The sequence below is a fragment of the Trichoderma ghanense genome (genome assembly GCF_004382785.1).
Source record: "Trichoderma ghanense strain CCMA-1212 chromosome Unknown scaffold_13, whole genome shotgun sequence".
Taxonomy (NCBI): Eukaryota; Fungi; Ascomycota; class Sordariomycetes; order Hypocreales; family Hypocreaceae; genus Trichoderma; species Trichoderma ghanense.
The window spans coordinates 202,257-227,345 of record NW_027395676.1 but is presented as its reverse complement, the minus strand read 5'-3'; the positions used below and the strand labels follow the sequence as shown (position 1 = coordinate 227,345).

General features: G+C 56.1%; 5 protein-coding genes across 5 annotated transcripts; 3 read left to right on the top strand and 2 right to left on the bottom strand.

The window, feature by feature from the left end:
- Window positions 1-451: 451 nt before the first annotated feature.
- On the bottom strand, window positions 452-5,024 carry CCMA1212_008715 (uncharacterized protein; the record flags this gene model as incomplete). Its single annotated transcript, XM_073705832.1, has 6 exons — window positions 4,822-5,024; window positions 3,804-4,738; window positions 3,087-3,311; window positions 2,533-2,913; window positions 2,058-2,459; window positions 452-1,954 (listed from the first exon to the last, which is right to left on the bottom strand). Exons 1-6 carry the CDS (start codon window positions 4,922-4,924, stop codon window positions 452-454), a joined length of 3,549 nt encoding a protein of 1,182 aa, XP_073555558.1. The 5' UTR covers window positions 4,925-5,024.
- A 1,073-nt stretch (window positions 5,025-6,097) lies between these two features.
- On the top strand, window positions 6,098-7,065 carry CCMA1212_008714 (uncharacterized protein; the record flags this gene model as incomplete). Its single annotated transcript, XM_073705831.1, has 2 exons — window positions 6,098-6,356; window positions 6,449-7,065. Coding segments are annotated over 2 exons (876 nt in total), but the record flags the coding sequence as incomplete, so codon positions are not given.
- Window positions 7,066-13,779: 6,714 nt separating this feature from the next.
- Window positions 13,780-14,369, top strand: CCMA1212_008713 (uncharacterized protein; the record flags this gene model as incomplete). The annotated part of the gene is given in 2 exon segments (XM_073705830.1): window positions 13,780-13,955; window positions 13,967-14,369. Coding segments are annotated over 2 exon segments (579 nt in total), but the record flags the coding sequence as incomplete, so codon positions are not given.
- A 329-nt stretch (window positions 14,370-14,698) lies between these two features.
- Window positions 14,699-21,145, top strand: CCMA1212_008712 (Peroxide stress-activated histidine kinase mak1; the record flags this gene model as incomplete). The annotated part of the gene is made up of 2 exons (XM_073705829.1): window positions 14,699-20,857; window positions 20,918-21,145. The coding sequence occupies 2 exons, from the start codon at window positions 14,699-14,701 to the stop codon at window positions 21,143-21,145; spliced, it is 6,387 nt and encodes a 2,128-aa protein (XP_073555555.1).
- Window positions 21,146-22,557: 1,412 nt separating this feature from the next.
- On the bottom strand, window positions 22,558-24,119 carry CCMA1212_008711 (Phosphoglycerate mutase-like protein; the record flags this gene model as incomplete). Its single annotated transcript, XM_073705828.1, has 3 exons — window positions 22,558-23,462; window positions 23,535-23,990; window positions 24,065-24,119. The coding sequence occupies 3 exons, from the start codon at window positions 24,117-24,119 to the stop codon at window positions 22,558-22,560; spliced, it is 1,416 nt and encodes a 471-aa protein (XP_073555554.1).
- Between the last annotated feature and the right edge of the window lie 970 nt (window positions 24,120-25,089).

The window sequence follows — 25,089 nt, the reverse complement described above, 5'->3', positions numbered from 1 at the left end:
CGTGAAACAATCATCTTCACGATCATCGAATATAGCCAAACCCCCGTATTAGACGACACCCAAGACAATGGTAAAAGAAAAGAAGGGAATTAACAAAAGTCATGTAAAGCCCCTGCCCGCCAGTTACATGTAGTCATACCAGCAGCGTCTTCATCCCAAACAAGTCATCCATTAAACAACCGGCTCATCTGGCAATATCAATATCGTCATATACTTCGTTTCACCGTGCAATAAGCCCTAGATGTTACTCTATAGATTTGTCTCCCTCCCTTTGCCGCCTTTCCCTACCAACAGTCCGCCTCCTTGTGCCTCCGAGGAAGAATAGATAAATGAAAACAGCGCTCACCGTCGACAGGCTTGTTGTGTTCTCATGATGCCAACCACAGTGTTTTCCACTCTTTCCCTCGCAAACGCCCATCAACTCTTCCTCACCAGATAAGAGTCAGTCGATTCAGACCTCTTCATTCTCCCAGTCCTTCTCCTGGAACATGGGCGGGTTCCGCGTCCCGTTCACCTCCAACTTTTCCAAAAACTCGGGCGGCACAGTCGGGATGTATTTGCGCTCCCGTTCCCTGTTGACGCCTCCAAAGCCCGCCCCGTACGATACCAGCATGTCCGTGACCGATGGCAGCGCAAACGGCAGCATGTAAGCTGGGTTCAGCAGCAGACCCTTTGGCGTGCTGTCCTCGTCATCCGAGTCGGCTCCCTTGATGCTGGGCGATTTTATGTTGACGCTCCTGGGAGTCGACAGCCCGTTTCCGTTGAAGTTGCCCGTTACTGGCGTGCTCGGGAGGCTCTCTGCCGTGCTTTGACGCCGATCCTTCTTGAGTGCCGACTCTTTCTGGATCGCAAGGAGGTACTTCATGGCGCTGGCCGGCAGCCCCTTTTCGCCCACTTCGGGGCGGTAATGCGTGGCTGAATGGATCAGTTGCTGCGGCGTCAACCTCTTCAACTGCTGGAGAGTGTCGACGAGGGCCTCCAAGTCATCGGCGTTGAGCGATGAGAAGCATTGCAGCCACTGCAGCAGTTGGATCACCGGGGCGAGGTGCCTCTTGGCCGCGTCCATGGTTGTTTCGCCCGACGAGTCCATCTCGCCGCCTTCGTAGTGTTCCGCCTGTCTGTTGTTTGTTCGTGCCCAGTCTTCCACCATGGACACGTTCATGCGGATCTGCATCGCCTTGGTTCTGGCCAGGTACTTGCGGTTGGACATGACTCTGTTGAACAGCTCGCACCCAAGCCAGTAGAGTAGCTGAGAGATGATTTGTGCCGTAATGACCGAGTGGACATCGTACAGGTCCAGCACGAAGAGCGTCGATGACAGCAGGGAGGTGACGTTTCGAGGAGCCGGCTTCGCTCTCTGCTTGGGGGACGGCGGGCGATAGCGCTTCTCAAGAGGTTGCTCCTTGACCGTAGACTTTCTCTTGAATATCTTCCACTCATTCTGGAACGCGATATCCTCGAACCCGGGTATAGTCTCGTGCTCCAGCATGGCAGGGTCGAGGACCTTGTCCAGTCGTCTCTCGGCATCCCGGACAATGAGCACGAAAATCTCATTGATAAGCTCAGCAAGCTGTGCCTGGAACGTGGTGGTCGCCTCAACCAACCCGGCATCTTTCTTGAGGTAGTGTAGGAGGAGCGTGGCGTTTGACATCCAAAAAGCCAAGATGGTCATGTCCCACTGGGACTTTTCGACAACGGCGTTGATGCGCTGCATTGCAGACACGAGCAGTCTTCTCAGAAGGTCGGCACTGGCATGGTAGTGTGCATATCTCGCGCTGAGGAAGATCATGTTGGCCGGTACCGGCTTCTGCGACGGCGACCGCTGGGGCGTCATTTTGGTGACGACAATATCCAGTATCCGGTCCAGCTCGTGCTCCTGGAAGACAAACATTTGGTCGTGAAGGCAGCGACTCCAATCGAACTCTTGCTGTTCTTCTTCAAAGTCGTCCATCGTCTGGTCATGATGGATGGTGGAGTCAGCCGACAGAAAAAGCCAACATAGGCAAAGGGAGGAGAGGGAGAGGACGAGTTATCCCGCAGCAGCTATTTGAACATACCTCTGGCTGATCATCCATTCCAACATTGCCTAAATCAACCTCCAAGTCGCGAGCACTCTCCATCATCAGTCGTCTCCGCATCTCGTTCTCCGCCATCTCTTCCTCGAAACGGTCCTGAGAGAAGCCCGGATTGTAAAAATCGCCGCCCATGCCCGCGTTCCCGATAGTGTACCCATTGTCATGCAGGTAAAACGACATGTCGCTATCCGGGGGCACAAAGTCAAACGCCGTCCGCCCGGACGACGTCTTTTGCTCCGAAGATGCGCCCTTGTCCAACAGCAGCTTCGCTATGCCCTTGTGGCGGTTCGTCATTGCCCACATAAAGGGCGTCCATTGATTGCGGTCTTGCTGATTGACGTTGGCGCCGGCGGCGATGAGAGCCTCGACGACCTTTTCGTGACCCTAGAGGTCTGGTTAGTAATGAGCCCTCACAACCACATCCTCCCTCGTTTGGCAACAATGGGGCGAGACGAACAAAGCAGCTGGCGTAGATCAACGCAGGAGTCCCGTCGTCGTCGGCAAGATTGACGTCCACAAAGGGCTTCGCATCTCCCTCGAGCAGCTTCTTGACCCGTTCGGTGTCGCCGTTGCTGGCAGCCATGGTCAGGGCTCTCTGTAGAATATCCTTCTTCTCAGACTCGGTCATCTTGTCGTTGTTGATGGTGGCGTCCTCGTCTTCCAGCGCCGCCTCGTTGCGGTGCGCAGCCTGGGCGGCCAGCATCTCCATCAGCCTGGCGTCGCTGTCTTTGGGGCCGCTGTCGATGAAGTCGTTTTCGGTCGAGTCGTTTAGAGAGAGGTCGCCGAAGTTGAGGGGCTTTGCGAGCACGGGCGAGGTGAGGAATTGGGACTGGCCTGTCTGGAGTTAGCGAGTTCAACACCTCCACAGCAAAATAAAAAAAAATCAAGTTTATCTGATAGACCCAAGCGGTATGCCATCTTGTGAAAGTCGGTAATAAAAGGGGGCGAGGGGAAGAGGTGCTCGCCACTAGAACAGGACAACCCGCAAACGCAGCACAACGCCAAACGCACCTTGCCAGCCATCGTACATCTCCGTCTCCGGCACCGTAAACTCTCCCGCCGCGTGTCTCCGATCGTCCAGAGACGTGGGCAAGTCAGCCGGAATGGTCCGTCGCTTCGCCTCGCCGCCAGAGTCCCCGAGATCCATGGTGGGAGGAGGGGCAGAGCCAGAGTGCCTGGCTCATGAGACGCCGCAAGCCTGCAGTTGGTCGGTCGAGCGTCCGTCGTCGGGGGTTCCTGTCGTATCGCAATCGATCCAGATGCCGCTGCTTCTGCCGCTGCCTCTGCTGCTGCCCGTGTGAATTCGCGGTTTGGCTCGACGGTTTGCAGTCGCGTGGGAGGCTGTCCAAGACAAGAGAGCGGTCTAAGGCCATCTGCTACCCTAACCCACTTTCAAGCTGTCTTAGCCCACTCGCGGGTTCGTCATCGGGTACGCTATCGATAGAGGTCCGTGCGCATCCTCCTGGAACTCACATTAACAGAAAGACGGGATGCTTCGTGATTGCTTCAACATGCAATTGTATTAGTTCATAGCCTCGTGTACATTCATTGAATCATTCATTATATTTTTGCTTTCCCTTCAAGACGTCTCTTGTTTTGTTGTTGCTCTTCGTCATTGGTGTGAAAAAGCTAAAGTAGTAGGTATTATGTACGCCAACGTGACATGTAGAGGACAAACCACCTGGGCATCTAGGCTGCCCGCTTCCCAAATGCGCGGAATCGCTTCACTCCTCCATCAGGTATCATGATCAGCTTCACATGCGTCAGAGGCACATCCGTAACGGCAGAAGCAAACTTGTGCTCCTGATCGGGCCCCGTCTTGCTCGGCGGTACGGCCTCGACCCATCCCTCCGAGTCCGCCTCGGGCTGGCCCTCTCCCTTCCACGACAGGCCCTGGACGGCCACTTTTTGTGGGAAATTTCCTCTAAAGTGCGCTGTGTCCACGAGAAACTCTTGGATATAGCCCGGAGCTCCCAGCTTGACAATCGTCCAGTCGATGTGGCCCTTGCCCCGCGAGCGCTTCGTCTCCCAGCCATCGCCCATGTCCTTGCCGCGGCCCGGCAGCAGCAGGTTGTCCTTGGAGCCAAAGTGCTGATCGCTGCACGAGATGGCAATGCCGCCGTTTTGCGCCGCTGCCAGGTCAAAGACTGCATCCTTGTCCTCGGGAAACACGGGCACTGCGTGTCCGTACAGGCGGAATCTGGCAATGCCTCCATCTGGGTACATGTTGAGTCGCACGTGCGTGTATTGCTTCGTCGTGGGCACGTCGAGCTTCCAGCCGTGCCTCTGCGACGGTCCGCACTCTCGAATGTTGAGGATGGTCTCCCACTTGCCTCGGCCACCTTTCCATGAGACGACCTCGTCATCGTTGTCGCTGAAGCAGCCCTCGACGGATATGGCGGGGGCGTTGTTGCCGTTGAAGAAGGCCGTGTCGATTTCAACGCCCTTGACGATGCCCGAGGCGACACCGAGGCGGACCACCACCCAATCGAACTCTTCGGGGTTGTGTCGTCGAGTCTCCCAGCCGTCGTACCAAGCTCCGGTGTAGACCATCTTGCCCGGCTGGCTGATGGGCGCCGTCGGGGTGAGGAGGTTGCTGGCCTCGGCGAACCATTCGTCTGAGAAGCCGAGGACCTTGCCGCCCAGTCCCGCCGAGACGAGATCTGACGCATTGAAGCTTGTCGTCAGTAAATTTGAAAGTTAAAGGCCTGGAGCAAGGAGAGATTGTCGTGTGAGCGGTACGAACCAATGCATGCTGGGCGAAATGTCTTGTCGATTTCGTTGGCGGCCAGCTGTGTTGCCTGGACGGCCTGGAGCTTGTACTCGACCTCGTCAGCAAACGAAGACATTGCGTGCGAAACTTGCGGACGGTAGAGACTCTGGTAGGATGCTGGAGGTTGAATTGGCTCGGAAAGTGACAATCAAGAGGCAGGGGACGGTGGACGTTGCTTCAGTCTGGTGTCGCGTGCGCCGACCGCCTGATAAGAGGCTGGAGATACGAGAGTTGTCGGCCACCTCCGAAGCCGGCCGGCGCTGAGACCCGGCGTCAACCGGCCAGATAAGCGGGGAAGCGCATCTCCAAGGGGTGCAGCGCTCAATGTGGAGTTTCAACCTAGCGGATGTCCATAGAGTGTTGGGATTTGGTATTACGCGTAGTTAATCCCCGGTTACTAAAGAAGAGAGACGACAGAAGCTGGTTGTGGTCGTGGGTTAACTGTCTCCTGATTCATGCATCCGATTGTGTGCAGATAGTCAAGCCACCCTGGACTCGAACCCGTTGCAGCGTTACCAACCTGGAGCTAACAACGCGTATACTATGCATCATCCCATCATTTTTATAATTGATATCAGCCATCAAGATGCCTGCAGACAATTTAGGCAAATGACTGTAGGTAGGGTGAAAGCAGGCGTCGTACAAGTATCCGAGACCCAACCTTGGAAGCGCAGAGGAAGCGTTGAAGCTGAGTTTTCTAGTATGACAAGCCGTATCTGCTCAACTTGCACCAATCTGTTCATGCTGTCAGACTCAAACTGCTGTACATTCAGTGCGTAAGCCAATACGAGAAGATGCTCGCATATTAATATGCTGTGTTACAGTTCGCATGTCGTCTTCCCTCGTACTTCTTCGCCGGGCTCTTATCTCGCGTCCACTCGACCGCTGTAAACTCGGCAGCTTCAGCAGCTTCCCCGCGCTACGGCCCCCATATTTGGCCGCCGGCACCCCGTCCTGGTTGCTAAGCGGCGTCGCTGATTGGCCCAAACGCCCGATTGCTGCTGTCCATCGTGTTCCCCACAGCGGGAATCCTCAGTCGGCGCGGCTATGACGTGCTTCGCCGGAAATCTACATCAACCACTCGTCACTTGTCCGAGGCGTGCTTCGACTTTCTGTCCCGCAGTTCTTTTTCTTCCTCCTACTTTTCTGCTTCACCGGCGCTCTTTGACAGGAAGATCTGCGATCGTAGCTCACATAGTCGGGAGCTAGCAAATACAAAATACGAACCAGTCTCCATCTTCTTCCAGCGCTAAGCACCACCCGACCTGAGCTTCTCGAAGCCTCAAGTCGAGCTGCATCAGAAGCTTCTCTTCTCTTCTCTTCTCACCGTCCAATCGCCACTTTTCATCTTCAATCGGACGCCATGGCGAGCTCTACTGGCATGCCGGCAAGATTGCCCAACGGCTCCGAGACGGGCCTCACACGAAGCGAGACAGAGCCTCTCCTTGGCCGCCCCGGCGATGTTGCGCAAGAAGAGGACAAGTCAGCCCTCAGCAACCTTGTCCTAGGTACGTCTCCTCTCCGGAACTGCACCCCAGCCCACAGCAAATCAGACGAATCCATGATCCCCCTCCTGACACAACATCCAAAAAACACACAGGCACTGGCATCATCGCGCAGATAGGCATCTGGCTTCTCGCCGTCCTCATCTGGGCTAGCGTCTTGACGAAGCCTCTCATCCTCTTCTCCGGACACCCTCTCGCCCAATCCTTTGCCGTGCTGGTGCTGGTGCAGTCCGTGCTGTTCCTCCAGCCCACCCACACGAGCGAGCAGAAGCGCCTCGGGCAGCGCGTCCACGGCCTGCTCAACCTGGTGGCCCTTCTCGCCCTCATCACCGGCGTGACCATTATCGAGTACAACAAGGAGAGGAGCCACAACGCGCACTTTCACTCGGTGCATGGCTACCTCGGCGTCATTACGGCCATTGTGATCCTGCTGCAGTACCTCGTCGGCTTCACCATGTGGGCCACGCCGAAGCTGTACGGATCTGAGGACAATGCCAAGGCCATCTGGAAGTACCACCGGTACAGCGGCTATCTTGTCTTGGTCCTTTTGCTGGCCACCGTCAACAGCGCGACCCAAACGGACTATAACAAGGGCGTGCTGAAGATTAAGCTGTGGGCTACGCTTACGTTGTCGTCTCTTATCGTCATTGGAGTGTTTCCCCGGATTCAGAAGCAGAAGCTGGGTTTTGGCCGGCCGAGCGTTGCGCTTTAAGTGGGCTGATGAACAGAAGTTGATGGTCCGGTCATCAGATTGAGCACCTTTTTGATATTCCCTGATTTTCTTCACCGAGGTAGTTGAGTTCTCTTGATGTTTTTATACCTACAGATTGTATACTGCAGATCGTTCTCCAGTTGTGCGATGAGACCAGGTATATACATGTACGGAATTATCCATGCACAGAAATAAAACCACGGTCTCGAGCAAAAGTCATTGGAGCTACATCATGCCCACTTGCTGGTGCTTGTGACTGAAACTGAATCTGCTCAACCGTGCAACGGTGCGTCAAGAGGTACAGCAATTTAGCTGCTTCACTTTGTCCATTCCTTCATCCATTTCCTGTTGGACATGGGAAACAAGTGAACAAGGAACTACTAGCTAAGTCACGTTATCTTGCTTGAGCTTGAAATATGGAAAATTGGACCTGTTCCTGTCCATCGTGGTGATCCAGCTACTAGTAGTAGCAGCAGATCGCGTTCCGATGCGACGGCATTGTTGATCCCAACTACCGGGGGACGGCGCAGGAGCTACTTTACACGTCAGGCCATGAAAATCGCGAAGACAAGCGACGTCCGCACTGACAATTCTGTGATATCACTGAAAACGTGCCACTTGGACACGCGTTTAATCTCCGGTCGATTGTCGCTTGGCTCCATTTTGACGATTTCCCGCTATCAGACTCTATTAATAGCATGAAGGAGAGACAAGATTCTTTTGACAGATTGAGATCGTCGTGTTCAAGCTTTGCTCCACTAGCCTCCCGGCATCAAGGCACGACTCGGGGGTTGGCGAGCGGGAGATGAGGCTTTGGCGAAACCGGGATATGAGAGGCTTCCGTGTTTGGAGGTCCAAGCTTGGCATTCGCGGTGCATTTGCGTCAGAGGAGCAGCGATTACATGATCATGGCGACAACTCGTCTCGGTTACCGATGGTAAGAGACAGCATCAGATATCTTCATTCGCCTCACTTCCACCATATTCTCTCGCTCCTTCCTCATACTGTGTGTGTACTTGTACGTAGTGATGCCCAACGAAATTCAGGCAAGTTCGTCTGTCTCTTCCATCCCACTTCCCCAATGCGGATTCGGCCAGGATCTCCAATGGTACGCCACCGACGCAATTGCGGGCCGGCAGTTTTCCCCTTCCCACCGACGACGTCACCCACCCTTCCCTTCTTTCCGACAAGAGGCGCGCCTTTCGCGACTCCGATCCCTACTACCATGTACATACTGTAGCCCCAGGTACTGTAATCATCGTCAAAGTCGTTCTCGGCTGCTTAATCTCACAGCTCCGTTGGCCTTTTGCGGCTTCAAGTTGTTCTTTGCCCCGAGGCCTTGCCTACTAGTGGCTTTGTTTGTCCTCGACGCTGTGAAGCAGTCCCGTGTCCTGCACCGTGTGATCAAGACTACGTACGAACAAAGAACGAATATCCAAGCATGAGACTCAGCCGCGAGTAAGCTGGCCGCAATCGGTTTCAACACGATCTTGCGAAGAGGTTTAAAAAAAGAAAACAATCGTCGGACTGTTTAGTAAACCGGGCGGTTGTGGCGTAAAGCGCACAATCTGACTCCCCTCCCGAGAGCCGAACGGTTTGGCCTCACACACACGAGGCTCATAGCCCGATATCCGTTCATTTGCATCCTCACCTCCCCTCCCATTTGACCACGTCCCATTGACCTACACACCAGTATTCCGAGAGGCAAGGCATTAGAAGCACCTCACGAGTAAGGCTTTACCTCCATACAGTGAGGGGGTCATATGGGTATTAACACCTCCATCAACAGGTATTACTACGTAAAACTGCTCCCGTCAGCAAAGTGCGGCTGAGCAACTCTTCCACTTCTCTCCCATTCCTCTCCATGCTACTACATGGTACCACGACAAAACGGACTCCGGGAGCGAGCTAATACGTCATTTGCGCTTCCCCCCCCCTTCACCGTTGTGCTGCTCTTGTTATACCCCAAAAGACGCAGCATCGTGACATGTAGGAAGCGGCAAGAAAAGGCAGAATTGCGCCAACCAACGCTTCTTCGGGTAGCCGCATTGGGTGGCTTTCCGCAGAGTCAACCATCGGTAAACCGCTCCATGTCTCAGTTGAGGGGTCCTTTTGCCTGCCTGCCTGCCTGGCTGCCTGCCTTGCTTTCGCGGGCGGTCTGATGCGGTGAAGAGTCGAAATGAAGCAACCCAGTCGCATCATCATCAGGTGTTCTCTCCCAGCTGAGCTAATAAGCAGTAGGTATTGGGGTTAGGTTGCTGGTATTGAAGCAATGTTCCCCCGCGGGCGAGTGATTTCCGAAGCAAAAATGAAAACTTTTTTACAGATTCGTTGGTTGCCCTTTAAGGCGGGCGGGTCACAATGCAGAAGAATCGAGTTGAGAGCTGTTGTGGGTACATCAATCCAAAGGACCGGAAAAGATGCTCCCGCCTCTGCGTGTTGCGTGTCCTGCTTTTTTGCATCTTGCCTGACGAGGCTTTCCGGTGGAGGAGGAAGCTATTCCGTACGTACGGAGTATTACAGTACCCAACTATTGGAACGCGATGGGGCCTTTTTGTGACTTGGGCTGTTGATGTGGACTGGCTGTCATACATGCCTACAGTACAGGTCGGAGGAGATGATACGAGGTTGGACTGCCACAGATCCAAGTTCCTTGTGCGCACGAGTCAGCTTGTAGATGGTCCGTGTAGTTGCTGTTTGGTTAGCTGCTGTAGCTGTGCCCTGTCGTCGGAGTAGGCTCCGTACCTTATTATGTGTAGAGACGCGGTTTGTAACTGTTGCTGCCCTTGTCGTTTTCCCTGCTGAGCTGGCTCGGACTGATGAGCCCCAGCCAGACGGATTGCATTGTATGCTAGAGGTCTTGAGGTTGATTGTTGTCTCCTCCCTGCGGAAGAAACTGATATCGGTGGCCGGTTCTTCCTAGCGGAATAGGCCATCGTCATACAAACTCCCCACCGCGAGGCGCTGGTAACTACAGGGGGTTAGCAAGCAGCTGAAGATGGAGATGGGGATCTCAGGAGGAGAAGGTCTCTGGCAGGTCTTGCAGGCCAGTGCAAGTGGATATGAGGGCCGCGGACGCAGGCGAATGGGCCGGAATTTGTGATGAGATGGTCATGGGGAGATGACCGGTTGGTTGAACCTTTTGTGGTCTGATGGATTCGGTAATTGAGAACTGGATTGTGGAATGCCCTCATCACATACCTACGAGACTTACCCGGTACCGACTCGGAGAGTTTGAATGTCGCGACGGGAACATTGTTCATTATAAGCACCTAAAAATAACCTCGCCTGGCGGAGATCTTGCACTCATAAGAAAAAAAAAGGAAAAGGGAATCTCCAGGAAATCAGCAAAGGCAAGGTAAAATACGTGTACATCGTACCCCCATGTCCCTCGCCCGTCCGTCTCGTCTCGTTTAACGGGAGGGAGTTCCCTTTCGGTTGCGGACCAGCCGTGTGTGCACACGCCAGGTTCATGTGACCCCTCGGGGGTTGGGAGATGAAATGACGGGAAAAGCGGGAGCAGCGATAGGTAGGTAGGCAATGGGATGATGAGGTCGCCCAAGGAGCACAAACTTTGCGCTCTCTGTCCCTCCCCCTTCTCTTCGTCGAAAGGGAAAAAGGAGATGGATGGAATACGAGGTGTGCAGATGAACGTCTGCGGGCTGCACTGGGGGGCAGGGGAGGACAAGCCTGGCCCTTTTTGTGTGCCTTGCTTCACGAATGACGTTGATGCCGCAGGCCCCCGTGGGGGGGAAAATGTCACGTCTGTGTTTCATGCTTTGTACAGATAGCAGCGGCTCAGTTACAGTACGCGTTGCATGAAGTACTGACTGGGGGGGGTCAATTTTCATCTTCATTTGCTCTGCTGATGTTGCTACTCTCCCAAGAGGACACTGCCCGCTTGCAACCGTACGGTGATGCGCCGTCGAGAGAGGGCCCTCTGCCATCTCCGAGCGACGCGATCAGCGGTCGATCGTGTCGGTCCATTCCCCGGCAGGGCATGGCAGCTTGCTCACGTTGGCCAGAGGGGAGGGGGGGAAAGGGAATGATTTGGATGCCCGGCTTCTGCATGATTTACATGTACTGTACGTCACGACATGGCCCGGCAAGGCCCCTTGTTGCCGTGATTCGTCCCTCGTACCCGGTGTTGGCTGTGCCCCTGCGGGCGGTAGCACTGCGTCGGCCTCAGAAGGGCCTCTTGTTCGGGGCCAGGACTGGTGCATGATGAACTTTGGGGAGGTATGTAGATGTACTGTTTGTCGTACAGTTCGCGTGTGCTTGTTCTTTACGGTACTGCAAGACAGACGGGTAGGAGAGCAGTCATCTGTCGTACAGTACAAAGGGGGGGGGGGGGTGTGGCAGTTTGCAATGGCTCCCAGCAGCAATTGAACACCACGGGAGGTATTGACGATAGTCAGAAGTAGATAGTAGGCTGTTCGAAGCGCTCCATTCGATACGTAGGTAAGCAGGTAGGGCTGCTTCGTGGCGCGGCGTCTGGAAAAGGGTCATTCTCTGGCTAGGGATGTGGATGCTCTTCGATCATTTCTTGCAGGGCCCAACAATTTCCGAGGGAAAGGGCTGAAGGGCTGCCTCGTGGCTTGGCCACCGGCGCTCCATGGATGGGAGGGATGGAAAAGCTTTCTTGTTCGACGCCTGGGACGCCTTGTCTGATTCGTGGGGTGGACCCGGAGGGAGCCTCTCTCATCATAAGGGAGGCGCCTTGTTGGTCCGTGGTTGATTGTCCGGAGGATCGAGTCGACGATGCTTAACCACGGGTATTTTGTACGCCGACCGACTCGGCAATGGACGGTACCTTGGCAGTAGGTAAGAAATGGCCTGTAGTGACCGGGTGCCCAAGGCTGTCCCCAAGCTGCACGTAAACCATCAGCATCGGGCTGCACCATTGCATCGCTACGGCGGCCAGCATTCTAGACCGAGCAGATGGATGGATGGCTGTCGACTGCACGCACATGTCCTACCTTACCTTACCTTACGCTACCGGGCTTCACGCCTAGCACTGTCCAGTAATAGCATCGACTATCGGTCTGTCGGCGCTGAAGCCTCGTGAGCGTTACCCGAAGCCGTGCATCTTGTTGCTCAAGGTAAAAGGAACAGGTAGCGAGCCTTGTGTCTTGCTCATGCCTGCGCGCTCGTGGCACGTTCAAGTCTGCTGAGCGAGCGGTTGAAACAGGCGCCACGCAGTCATTCAGCCGGGTCGGTTAGTCCATGCAGTGTTTATTGAATTGCATGCTCAGTCGTGTTGTTGTCAGCTGTTAGCGGTCAGCAAGCTGCTGAGACTGGGCATGGCGTGAGCTCGAATGCCAGTGCTTGGATACACGTTTGTGCGTAAGGTAGGAGGCATGTACATGTATGGCGCCTGCGAGGTGGTGAGTTGCTGGACGACGTGATGGAAGACACGTCTGTATTCACGTAGTATTATAGTAGCAACAGACACGTCGACGACTGTCTGCTCCATAACCAGACAAGCGCCCTAGAGCGGGCAATGGGTGGCCTTGGTAATAGATTGATACTGTACATGGTAGGTTTTTGTAGTAGTAGCAGCATTAGTCGCCGTTTGCATTTAGCCTGGCAGCCGAGCCGGAGGAGCTGAGATGCTTTGGAGATGTTCCGCGTGGCCGCAATTTAGAGTTGGCGAAAAGGCACGCGAGCTTGATGAGGGCAAGGATATGGTTCGAGAGAAGTCCTTGTACAAGCAACGAGCACGATGACCAGCGGTCGGAGAAGCGGGCTGCCAACTGAGTCAGCAGCAGGTTCTCCGGACCAAGGTACTTTTTGTTGATGGGAGTAGAAGAAAAAGAACTGGTGAGCGTTCAGGTACATGTAGGCTGCGTCGAGATGATTGGAACAGGCCCGGGTGAGCAGCCCTGGCTTTTGGCGGGCTGGGCGTTTCCACCGCACTGGAAATGCATCCGGCCAAGAGTGGAGTTTGCTCTCTTTGGTGCAATGCCAGCAGCAGCATGAATCACGTTCAGCACCACTGAGGAGTCAGTCAGTCTGCACGACGACTGGAGGAGAGAGATTGGATCTTGATGTCTTGATTGCCGTGATGCTACCTAACATCCTAACATCTATAGGCACTTGATGTAAGATGCGCACGTCGATGCAAAGCGACAAACACCACAGTACCTAATCAGCAACAACCTCAAGTCACACAGACGGAAAGGAATAGAAGCAAAAAACACATCAAAGAAAAAAAAAAAAAAAAAAACACCTCAGAGGGCTTCTTGTCCTCACACCCCTGACGTGGGGCTGCTCACTAGGGCCGTTGTCCAGCCTCCAGTTCCTGTCACCTACGTCATAATCATTTTTTCGCTCCCTAAGCGGTTCCGGGGGGCGACGGCTTGGGACATGGGGGGGGATTTTTGGTGCATTTGGTGCATCCCGGGTGGCCTGGCGGCACGCAGACCTTGAAGCCACCTCATGGCTCCCCCAGAGCGAACGAAACCTTGGAACACATCTCTGCCCGCCAGGCGGAATCCAGCCAAGTTCTGCAGCGCCACCCCCAAGCCTGCGAGATCCTCTGCAACGCTTGCGAACATAGTAGCCTCCAGGCCATCCGCCGACCGACCGATAGCCCTGAAGGGAACGACAGCAGTAACTTGCAGCGGACTTGAGCAGCTGTTGCCGGCACGAGTTACAGCGAGCGCTCCAGCTCGGCCACTTTCAGATTCTGACGGGATTTGATCCTGGGAGTGCTGGAAACGACCCCCGTTTGTGGCCTGTCCGCTCCATCTCCCCACCCCTGCCGCACCACCGCCTGCGATAGACTGTGAGGTGCACTCGCCAGCGCTGCTTTTGCTCGCTGTGACGTGTGAGCAGAACCTGAAGGCCCTACAGCCAGCCGACAGCCTGCCGTACCGTACCGTACCGTACAGTAAAGGTACTGGACCGTCCCCGACAGGGAACCGGAACCTGCAAGCACAACCACCACCACCACCACCTCCACGCTTTTCCCGCACACATGCACTCGACCTCCAAATTCCAATCCTCTCCACACACAGCCAGCTCGCCTTGCCCGCCATAGCCGCACGCCGCACCACAAAGAGCGGAACAGACAGCAGGCCGAGGACAAAGAGAAGATCGAACAGGGATTAACAAGGTCAGGAAATATCACGCACGACGCCGAGGAGGAGACAGACGAGACTCGGACACACAGCCGGACACGGACGCAGAACCGGGCCACAACCACAACCCAGAGCCAGAAACGCAAACAGAGACGGACGCACGCACAGACGGCCTGGGGAAAAAGCAGTAGGTCGAAAAAGCTGGGACAGAGAAGATAGAGGAAAACAAAGAGACGAGACGCGGCAGACAGAAGCAGCACAGTCGGCCAAACGACAGCCAGAGGACGGCCACAAACAGCCAACGACAGACCGCAGACGAGAAGAGACCGCCGAGGCCGACAAACCGTTCAAAGCACCCGGCTCACCCCTCCTCTCCCCTCCGCCTCTGCTGCCCTCTCGCCAGCCAGCCAGCCGCCGCTGTCGTTTCTCCGAGCCCTTCCTGTGCTTTGGATGCTGCCGCCCTGTCCTGCGTATGCGGCATCCCACCTGCCGACCTGACCTGACGAGATCCACCGCCATCCCTCTTCGCACAGAAGAGGGCATGAGGCATGCCACGCCAGAGCTTCTCGGCCGAAAAGAGAGCCCTGTTCTCGCCCTCTCTGCCCATCCCGGCCTCGTCCACCACCTCCAGCACAACCACAACCACCACGGCCACCGCCACGCCCTCGACTGAGTCGCCCTCGCCCGCCTCTACCGCCTCCTGGACGCGTCGCCTGGAGCTGCCCACCCAGCCCTATGCCCACTGGACCGTCGATGCTGCCGCTGCGGCTCCCACTCCCGATTCGACGACCGCCGCGAGAAATGGACGAGTGACGGGCAGCGCCTCGCAAGATCGACATGCCAATGCCAAGGGCACAATGGCGGCACGTCGCTCCAGCTACCCGCTCGCTTCGCCGAACCCCTCAGCAGACGCCATCGCTCACTCCAGGCCCTTGGTTTCGCGCCGTATTACTGATGTGAATGGCCGGGATGCCAGTGATGAATACCAGGACGAGCACTGGGACGACAGCAACGTTTATCACGACTTCGATGTCGAAGTTGATGCCGCTGGCAATGCCAATGCCCGCACCAGGCTCGGCGCCGCCCAGGCTGACGGCATCGTCGACGATGATACCGATGATGGCCCCCCTTCTTCGCCCAGTGCTCTATCCGCCTCCGTAGTCAATGGTTCCACACCAGGTGAGACGCCAACGGCTAATGGACCAAACCTATCGCAGCAGCAGCTTGTTGAGTACCGGGAGAGACTCATCCGCGATCTGGAACTGCGGGACCTCTCCGCTCAAGAGCTGCATTTGGGACTTCCCGACAAGGCCCGCGTGGCGCCCATTCTCGAGGATTCCGTCTTGAACTCTCCCTATCCCACCTCGTCGGCTTTTACCAGCACGTCGACCGAGTCTGGAAACACAATACGTGGAGGCATGACCCCGGCGCCCATCGCCAGCACTCCGTCTTATCCGTTCCCTCGAATGACTCTTCCGCCCGGAAGCTTTGGTCCATCGGGCCTCTCCAACCCACACGCCCAGGCTTCCGCTGCATCAGGCTTCTCCCGCTCGCCTCATGCAATGTCCCTTGAACATCGCGGCGTTCTCGACAGGGTCCTATCAGAGACGTCGACCCCGGCCTCGGCCTTGACCTTTCAGCCGGGAGCCACTCCCCAACCCGATGGCTTTGACTTCCCCACCCCTAATCTGTATGACCTCTCGCTGATGCTGTCCGCCGAGCCCGGTCTCGATGCCTGGTGGGGCACCGTCGTCCAGATCATGCGAGAAGTGTACCAGGCCGAGCGTGTGACGCTGGCAGTTCCCGCCGACACCACCGATATTGAAAACGTGCCGTGGGGACAGAAGGCCACCTATAACGAGCACGAGCAGGACGACCTCAGCATGAACTACCTGGCCCGGGGCACCAGCGCGGTGCAAAGCACGGACAACGACGCCCTTGATGATGTGTTTGCCAGCCCTACCGCAGGCACGCCCTCGGAAGGACCAAGGCGCCCTACGTTTGCGAGCCGTCACTCATTTAACACCTTTGAGGAGAACAAGGACAAGCCACCGGAAGGCATCACGATGCCGGCGCCTCGGCGGCCCACCTACCTGACTAGAAGTCAAACACATTCTCCGGCCATCCAGACCGCAGGGGAACGGCAGGAAGACAACCACGCCAAACTCAACAAGAGCACCCTGGAACAGCATGACTTCATCGAGGAAGAGCAACAGCAGCAACGGCGAATCCCTAGCTGGGAGGCGCCCTTCGTGGCTCCCAAGCACAACGGCCTCGGCAGAGTTCTGCCTGTTCTCCAAGCTCTCGATTACGAAGCCGACCCCTTGATTGACAATACGGGTGTCATGAGAGTCTTGGAGCGCGGGCGGCCGGTGGCCTTGACGAGGAATTACCCGTACTTGGCCCCATCAGCCCCGGCTGCGCCGTCAACGGGACCGGCGGGCGCCTTCAAGTCGGGCCCCAGGACGCCCGGCCAGGAGCTGCCGAGAAAGCCAAAGAACAAGAGGTCAGATTCTGCAACTAAGCTGTCGTCCATCTTTTCAGGTCCTACCGGTGCCCGTGCCTCTGTCAGATCCAAGGTTCACTTTGGCGACACCATCCTGGACGACGACAGCCCGAGGCCGCCCACGCCGAAATATGAAGAGTATGAGCAAACTCCTCCGTCGCCGTGGTCTCAATCTCCGGCTCCGTCGCCTGCGGTCAGGCCCGACCCGAAGGAAAACCCCTTCTTCTCCGATGCTACCGTCGACGAGGACTCTTTCAACCCGGATCCCACTCCCACGGACTATGCCTCCCTGCCGCCCCCGGAAGCTATTGGCGTCGACCACTCCTGGACGGTTCTGCACATACCCCTTTTGACCGCCCCGCCCTCTAAGCTGCAGCCGCATTCCTTCAAGCTTGATGCCACCACGATGCATCAAAAGTCACATTCGAGGAGCAGCCAATCGCCGGAGAGCACTCACCATCAAAGTTCGTTGGAGCCCGAGATTCCAAAGAGAGACAAACCGGCTCCGATTGCCATCTTGTCTATTCTCAGCCCCGTGATCCCGTACCCGTCCAACTTGCGACACTCCCTGGAGCACTTGGCACCACATCTCGCCGCCACCTTCTCTCTATGCCGACACTACACCAACCTCGAGACGGAGCTCGCCGGTCTCAAGCGGAGAAGGCCATCCACGGCTGGATTCGGTGCGGTTACGGCGTACGGCCGGCCGATGGAAACCACACCCTTCCTCGCCGCGGACGAGACGGCTGTCCTCCAACAGTCGTTGGCCGGGAGCATCACCAGTCCAAGCGACTATTCGGGCATCTCAAAAAGCACTACTGGCTCTCCGACCGGCACCCCCGGATGGGACTCGGGCGCTCTTGTTTACCTTGCGGAAAGACGGCAGCCCGCGGCCAGCCCGGCGGGCATCTCCCAGTCTTCGGGTGGCTATTTCGGCAGCAAGCTTGCGAGAGAGGGCTCGCAGCGGTCTAGAGCTGGATCCAAAGATGACCCGTCTGGAGACGTGAGACCGTCTCGCTTGAGTGGCGGCAAACCCTCTCAAACTCCTCAGGCGGCCGTGACGGACGCCGACGAGATGGCGGATAGACAGACGGGGAGCTCGGATGAACCCACCAACACAAAAGACGCTCCGTCTCGGAGTAGCCTCGAGGGGAGCATCGACCTTGACGCCGTGTCGACGGATAGATACCCCGAGCCTTCAAAGGTCGAGCAGGGCCCGTCCAAGAAGGGCCACACCCTTCTGCACAGCTACGGCGCCGACTTTGCTTCCACGTTCCAATCACTGCCTCCTGGCGCCAGCCTGCCCAGCCGGCCGCTGACGTCCAACGCAAGCGTGCTGCAGAGGAGCAGCTCGTTCATTGCCTCCGCCTCCGACATGCCACCACCGTCCGATAAACTCAAGGGCCTCATACTGGACTCTCTGCCCGCCCAAGTGTTCGTCGCGTTGCCGCAGACGGGCGAAATCGTCTGGGTCAATAGCCGTTATCTGTCCTACCGGGGACAGACAGTGGCAGACCTGTCCGCGGATCCATGGGGCAGCATCCACCCAGACGAGCGCGAGGAATATCTCAAAGCCTGGAGCCACTCGTTGCGAACCGGAGAGCAGTTCTCGAGCACTGTGAGAATCAAGAGGTTTGATGGCGCCTACAGGTGGTTCTACGCCCGCGCTGTGGCGTCCAAGGACAAGCGAGGGGCCGTCGTGCAGTTCCTAGGCTCATACCTGGACATCCACGAGCAGCGCATAGCCGAAATCAAGGCCGCGCGCCAACAGGAGGTTGAGGCGTCGGAAGCAAAGCACCGCCTGCTGGCCAATCTGATACCGCAGATTATTTTCACTGCCACGGAGGAGGACGGCGTGACGTTTGCAAACGAGCAGTGGCTGTCCTATACCGGCCAGAGCTTTGAGGACTCGCTGCGCTTGGGCTTTTTGGATTTTGTCCACCCGGATGACCTGGCCAGATGTCGCATTCCCTCTTCGCAGCCGACGTCACCACCCTCAGACTCGAATCAAAAGGGCAACTGGAGCCCCGGCTCCGGCGACACCACAAGCACACCCACAGGCGCAACAAAGGAAGGGCGCCCGGCAGAGAACCCCGGCCGAGGACGACCGTCAAGCAAACAAGGCGCCGGCGGAGAAACAACCTACCATCTGAGGGACCGCGAGATTGCAGAGCTTGCCAAAAAGGGCGTCATCAAGATCGGCACCGACTCCAACGGCAGACTGTCCTACACGACGGAGGTCCGACTGCGTTCGAAGACGGGCGAGTATCGGTGGCATCTCGTTCGCTGTGTCGAGATTGACACCATAGACTTTGGCAGCGGCGCAAGTTCCTACTTTGGCTCTGCCACCGACATCAACGATCACAAGCTCCTCGAGGCCAAGTTGAAGGAAGCCATGGAGTCCAAGGGCCGGTTCTTGAGCAACATGTCTCACGAGATCCGTACCCCTCTGATAGGAATATCCGGCATGGTGAGCTTCTTGCAGGATACCACGCTCAACGAAGAGCAGCGGGACTACACCAACACCATCCAGACGAGCGCCAACAGTCTCATCATGATCATCAACGACATCTTGGATCTCTCCAAGGTGGATGCGGGAATGATGAAGCTGAGATACGAATGGTTCCACACCCGCTCGCTCATTGAGGACGTCAACGAGCTCGTGTCTACGATGGCCATCTCCAAACGACTCGAACTCAACTACCTCGTAGACGCAGACGTCCCGGCGTGGGTCAAGGGAGACAGGGTTCGGATCCGCCAGGTCCTCTTGAACGTCATCGGAAACGCCATCAAGTTCACGTCGGAAGGCGAGGTATTTAGTCAGTGCAAGGTGTACAGGGGGGATGACGCAGTGGTAGGGGAACACGAGATTATGCTCGAGTTCATCATCACCGACACTGGCCGTGGCTTCTCCGAGGAAGAAAAGGCTCTCATCTTCAAGCCGTTTAGCCAGATTGACGAGAGCAGCACGAGACAGCACGGAGGCAGCGGGCTCGGCCTGGTCATCTCCAGGCAACTCGTCGAGCTTCACGGCGGCAAGATGGAAGGGACGGCGGTCATGGGCAAGGGCTCGACCTTTACCTTTACGGCTCGCTGCTCGCTGCCGACGGTCGAAGATCGGCCTCCGATGCCCAGCAGTCCGGGGTCGACGGCGACTGTGGCGTCTCCACCACCGGCCACGGCCGATGAGCGTGCCTCACATGCAAGGCTTCCTGCGCTTCCACCCCCGGCTGCCGCCCAAGCCCAGAAGACGCACGCTGTGGATGAGTCAAGCTTCGCGGGCCCAGAGTTTATCTCGCTAGGTCCTGAATCGACAGGAAGCTCGAGCCAGTCGCCTCACTCCGGCCAGTCGCTTGCCACGGATCGGTCTTCTATTACATCGATGAACACGGGCCTGGCTCGCTTCAGCGAGGCGGCCAAAGCCAGCGGCCAAGACCTTTCGCAAATGAAGCTCGATATGCCACCTGACCGGGGCTCAACAACACGCAGCGCGACGCCCGAGAAGAAGCTGCCGTCTGAGACGTTCCGGCCACCCATGTACTTGATACTCATCATCTGCCCTCAAACGCACAGCCGCGAGGCTACCACGCAGCACATTGAGATGACACTGCCGAAGGACGCGCCCCATCAGATCACCGCCGTCGCCAGTCTAGAAGAGGCCGAAGCTTACATCGGAGGCGAAGACCCTATCCGGTTCACGCACATCGTCATCAACCTTGGCGAGGCCGAGGCGGTCATCAACGTCATGGACAAGATTACCAAGTCGCAGAAGATGGATAGCACCATGATTTTGATTCTCTCAGACTCGGTTCAGCGGCAGGAGGTGATGAAGTACTCGTCTGGCACCAAGTACGAGAAGCTCTTCTCGGACAAGATGGTCAACTTCATCTACAAACCGGTCAAGCCATCGCGCTTTGCAGTCATCTTTGACCCGGATCGACGCCGGGATTTGAGCACCGACTGGAACAGGTCCACCGCGCAGCAGATGCTGGAGAGTCAGAAGGCTAGCTCCCTGGAGCTTCAGAAGCGCATGGGCAACAAGGGCTTCAGGGTCCTCCTGGTGGAAGACAATCCGGTCAACCAGAAAGTGATGACCAAGTTCCTGATGAAGGTGGCAGTCGACGTGGACATTGCCGTTGACGGAGCAGAGTGCGTCGAGAGAGTGTTTTCGAAGCCGCACAACTACTACTCTCTCATCTTGGTGAGCAAAGGAATCCTTTCGTGCGACATGTATGTTGCGAAGGCGCTTGTTGGCTAACAGATGACGCAGTGCGACCTCCATATGCCTCGAAAAGACGGCTACCAAGCCTGCCGCGAGATTCGGGAATGGGAAATGCAATGCAATTATCCGCAGATGCCCATTATCGCGCTTTCTGCTAACGTCATGTCAGACGTGCAAGAGAAGTGCGCTGCGGCCGGGTTCAGCGACTATGTGACGAAGCCTGTGGACTTTATCGATCTCAGCAGAGCCATGTCACGGTTTTTCTGAGGCGGCCTGGCTGCCCATTCACATCATAGGGAGCGGGCAATGGGCGAGCCTGCTCCCTGACGGCATGGCCCCCTTGATTGGACTAGGCCAGCTACCTCACTCAGCCCGCTTTTCTTACACATCTCTCCTCATCAAACTTGACTCCTTCGGCATAACGTTCCGCAGCCTGTGCTGAGGAATTGGCCCTGCGGGTTGGCAGTTTCGGGAGGGTGTCTTTATCGCTATCCTTTGTCAAATTTAGCTGATGGTTTTATCAGCTCTCTTCGTCTTCTTCTTTCTTCTTTTCTTTTCTTCCTCTAGCTCTTCATAATCAAGCGGATAACCTAGGAGAAGCAAGTGTGGTGTGTTGTGGTAGCACGTTCTACAGCGGGCGGAGTCGAGCCTCGGAGGGCCCCTTTCATGGGGGCTTGACCACTTGGGTCATTAATGCTATGGTTGCTTGAGAGAAGGAAGGACGGAGGGATTGTACTGCATGTTTTTCTTTTTTTTCTTTTGGCATTGTTCTACCTGATTCTTCTTTTCTGATTTGTGTGGATTTCCTTGTCCATGCTGCTTTATCAGCGTCGGCATCAGATTGGCACATAAAGACGGGAGAAAAAAAGGTCTACCTAGGCATTAGGTAGGTATCTTGGGGGGGAAGGGTCACGATTATTTTTCTTCAGGGCTACGGCTGGGATTAAAGACTGGGCAAATGGGTTATTACATAAAGGTACTGGAATGGCACGGAGCTCGCTGTTATCTTTCTTCTATTCTTGTTCTTTTTTTCCTGCTTTATTGCGAGTTGGGAGAGGGGAGGGAGCAACTGCGGTTGTTGAGAAGGCCTTTTGTTATGCACAATGTGTGTATGTATGGTTTTTGTGCTCTCTTCGTGGTGGTTTTGTTTCTGGTGTGTTTATATTAGAGAATTATACCTACGTTAACCCTCATCCTTTGTCTCCATCTAACGTGTTGGACATTGTCCCATCGCATGTTGTTTGTGCTCTTTCTTTTTCTTTTTCTTTTTCTTTCTTTTTCTTTTTCCTTTTCCTTTTTCTTTCTTTTTTATTTTTATTTTTAATTNAAATTTTTTTTTTTTTTTTTCTGTTGTGACTTGGTAAAAGAGTAGGACGGTTGCTCTTATTTCGGACATTGTTCAGGGTGAAGAATCCTTGGCGGCAACGGCTTATGAGAATACAGAAACAGACAGCCCTTTTTTTTACTTTTGGTTCAGCCAGATGATCCAATCTATGAAGCTACCCAGGTATCAATCAATCAATCAATCAAAAAAAAAAAAAAAAAAAAAGAAACCATGCTGAGAAACCATAGCCACGCTTCGTTGTGTGCAACCGCTGATCCGACCTAATGCAACGGATGGACGATGTTGTCTTTTCCCTTTTTCGTCGTTGTTGTTGTTGCTCGTTTGTTGCTTTTCTTTAAAGGATGCTCCCCCTGACGCTCCTGTCCACCCTCTCCACCTCATCCAGATCCTCCTCCTCGTCCTCGCCCTCGGGCTCCGCGCCCGGCTCGTCCCCGAGGCGGTTCGCCAGCGCGGGGCCGGACGTGACGCGCGGGTCGAGCGAGGCGATGCGCTGGCGGCGGGTGGCCTCGTCCTCGGAGGCCTCGGTGTCGCTGCCGGCGAGGGAGGCGTGGCCCGAGTAGGTGCCGCCGGCGTCGCGGCCGACGTGCATGTGGGTGGCCTTGATGTGGCGGATGCGGTCCTCGGCGGTGATGAAGGACGGGGTGCCGTCGGGGGAGGAGACGATGTCGTCAAAGGCGCGGGCGGCCTCGATGTTGACCTTTTTGTTGACGGGCTTGGGGGCTTGCTCCGGGCTGCTGCTGTCGTTGTCGTCGGAGCCGCTCGACACGTGGCGCTGCTGCCTCCTAGCGGCGAGGTTCGTGGCCGAACTGCCGTTGCCGCTGCCGCTGCCGGTCTTGTTCTCCTCCTCCTGCTGATGCTGATGATGCGGCGTGTGGTCCGGGTACTGCCGGGGCTTGTAGGTGGCGGTGTGGTTGCACCCGTTGGGACAGCCTCCCCACCTGCGGACGGCGACGAAGCTCTGTGTGTGCTGCAGCTTGAATTCGTCCTTGTTGGAGGCGTCGGCGTTTTTGTCGCCGTCGCCGCCGTCCTTGTCCTTGTCCTTGAGGGCCAGGGCCTGGGCGCGCTCCCGCCGCAGCTCGGACCAGGTGCGCAGCTTGTTCTCGAGGTGGTACTTGCCGTTGACCTGCTTGCGCATGATGAGGAACTCGCAGTGGTTGATGTTTCGGAGGTCCTCAAAGTACTCGACGGAGAAGTGGTACCACTTCATGAGGAAGACGCGGGACATGAGGCCGTGGGTGACTGTTATCGCGATAACCAACGTTAGATGGGGATTGATGTCCAAGGCAGGGGGATAGAGGAGTATAAGCTCACCCAAGACGCAGACGCTGGGAAAGTCGTCGTCGCCAAACTGGCGCCACAGGCTCTCGTTGAAGCCGCTGATGCGGTCGTAGGCGTCGGCGGCGCTCTCGCCGTCGGGGATGCGGTAGAAGAAGTGGCCGTAGTCGGCCCTCTCCTGCCACATGCGCTCCATCTCGCTGCTGCAGGGCTGGAAGTTGCCAAAGTCCTGCTCGCGCAGGCGCGGCTCCTCGTAGACCTTGATGCTGGAGCGGCGGTAGGGCGAGGGCTCGGGGTCGTCCGAGGTGAGGGTGGCGAGGATGCCCTCAGTGGTCTCGCGGGTGCGGCGGTAGGGCGAGGTGAAGAACTGGAGCGTATCGTCGGGGCGGAGCAGCTTGCGCAGGCGGCGGCCGGCCTCGTGGGCCTGGGTCCAGCCTTCGGGGGTGAGCTTGACGCGGTGGTCGGGGATGGTCTGATGTATCTCGCGGTTCTCTGGAGGGGGGAGAGGGTCAGCTGGAATGAACGCGGAAGAGACGGAGCAGAGCAGATCGTGGGGAGGGACTGACTATTGCCCTCGGATTGGGCATGGCGAATGAGGATAATCAGCCGGGGCTTGGCCATGGCTGCGGGACGGCTTGGAGATGATGGCGAGGCTGAAGATGCGGGAGCGAGCGAGGTCTGGATCGATGAATCTATCGAGATGTTGGATGGTCGAGCAGTACAGAGCAGTACAGAGTTGGTATAGCTGATGGATGACGAGGGGTTGTCGGAGCACGAGGGGCTGTAGAGGTGAGGTTGTACTACTAGTACCTAGTAAGTGGAAAGAGGGATTGGTGGTGTGTGTTTTGTAATGCTGGTGGGATGACAATTTTGACGCTCGAGTGTTTCGGGGTCGCTGGCGTCAAACGTCACACATCAACAGGCCCCTGTTCCGAAACCAGACAAGGGATCAGTCCAATCCACGGGAAAGGAGATTTGATATAATGGTTTGGTTAACCAAAGGCGAGAGAATTGGGATTTGGTTTGACGAATGCAGCTGTTTGGTGCAAGAGGCTGTGATTTATTGACATGACATATGCACAGCGTGGGATTGGCTGCTTCTACTACTGTATATCTATCATTGACAAGTACAGCTGCTTGCATTCGCGGTGAGAGGCGGGCAGCGTCTGGAGGTACCGGGACTTGAGGCGTGTTAATGGCGCCAATTGCCCCGAGAATCACATGGAATCTGGAAGCCATCGGGTAAGCGTGAAGTGACATGCTGGACCAACTCAACTTGCAACTCTAACGCAAGGGAAATCACCATGATGATGCTCTTGATGCGATTACTGATGAGATTCAATCTGATCACCATTCAGAGCTAGAGATGGTTGAAGCCGAAAAGCCAGGGTCTCGTCTAGCGGTGTCAGTACTTTGCAGGGGTGCCCTCGAGCTAACAATGTCGTCAAATTACCGCGACTCAACTCCAGGGATATATAAGACAAAACAGACGCTCTCCATCCAACACAGTCGACAGGTTATGACCCTGCTAGCGCAATGGTTAAACATGAAGATTGACGACATGTCGGAGCCCCAAAGAAGCTGCGAGTTG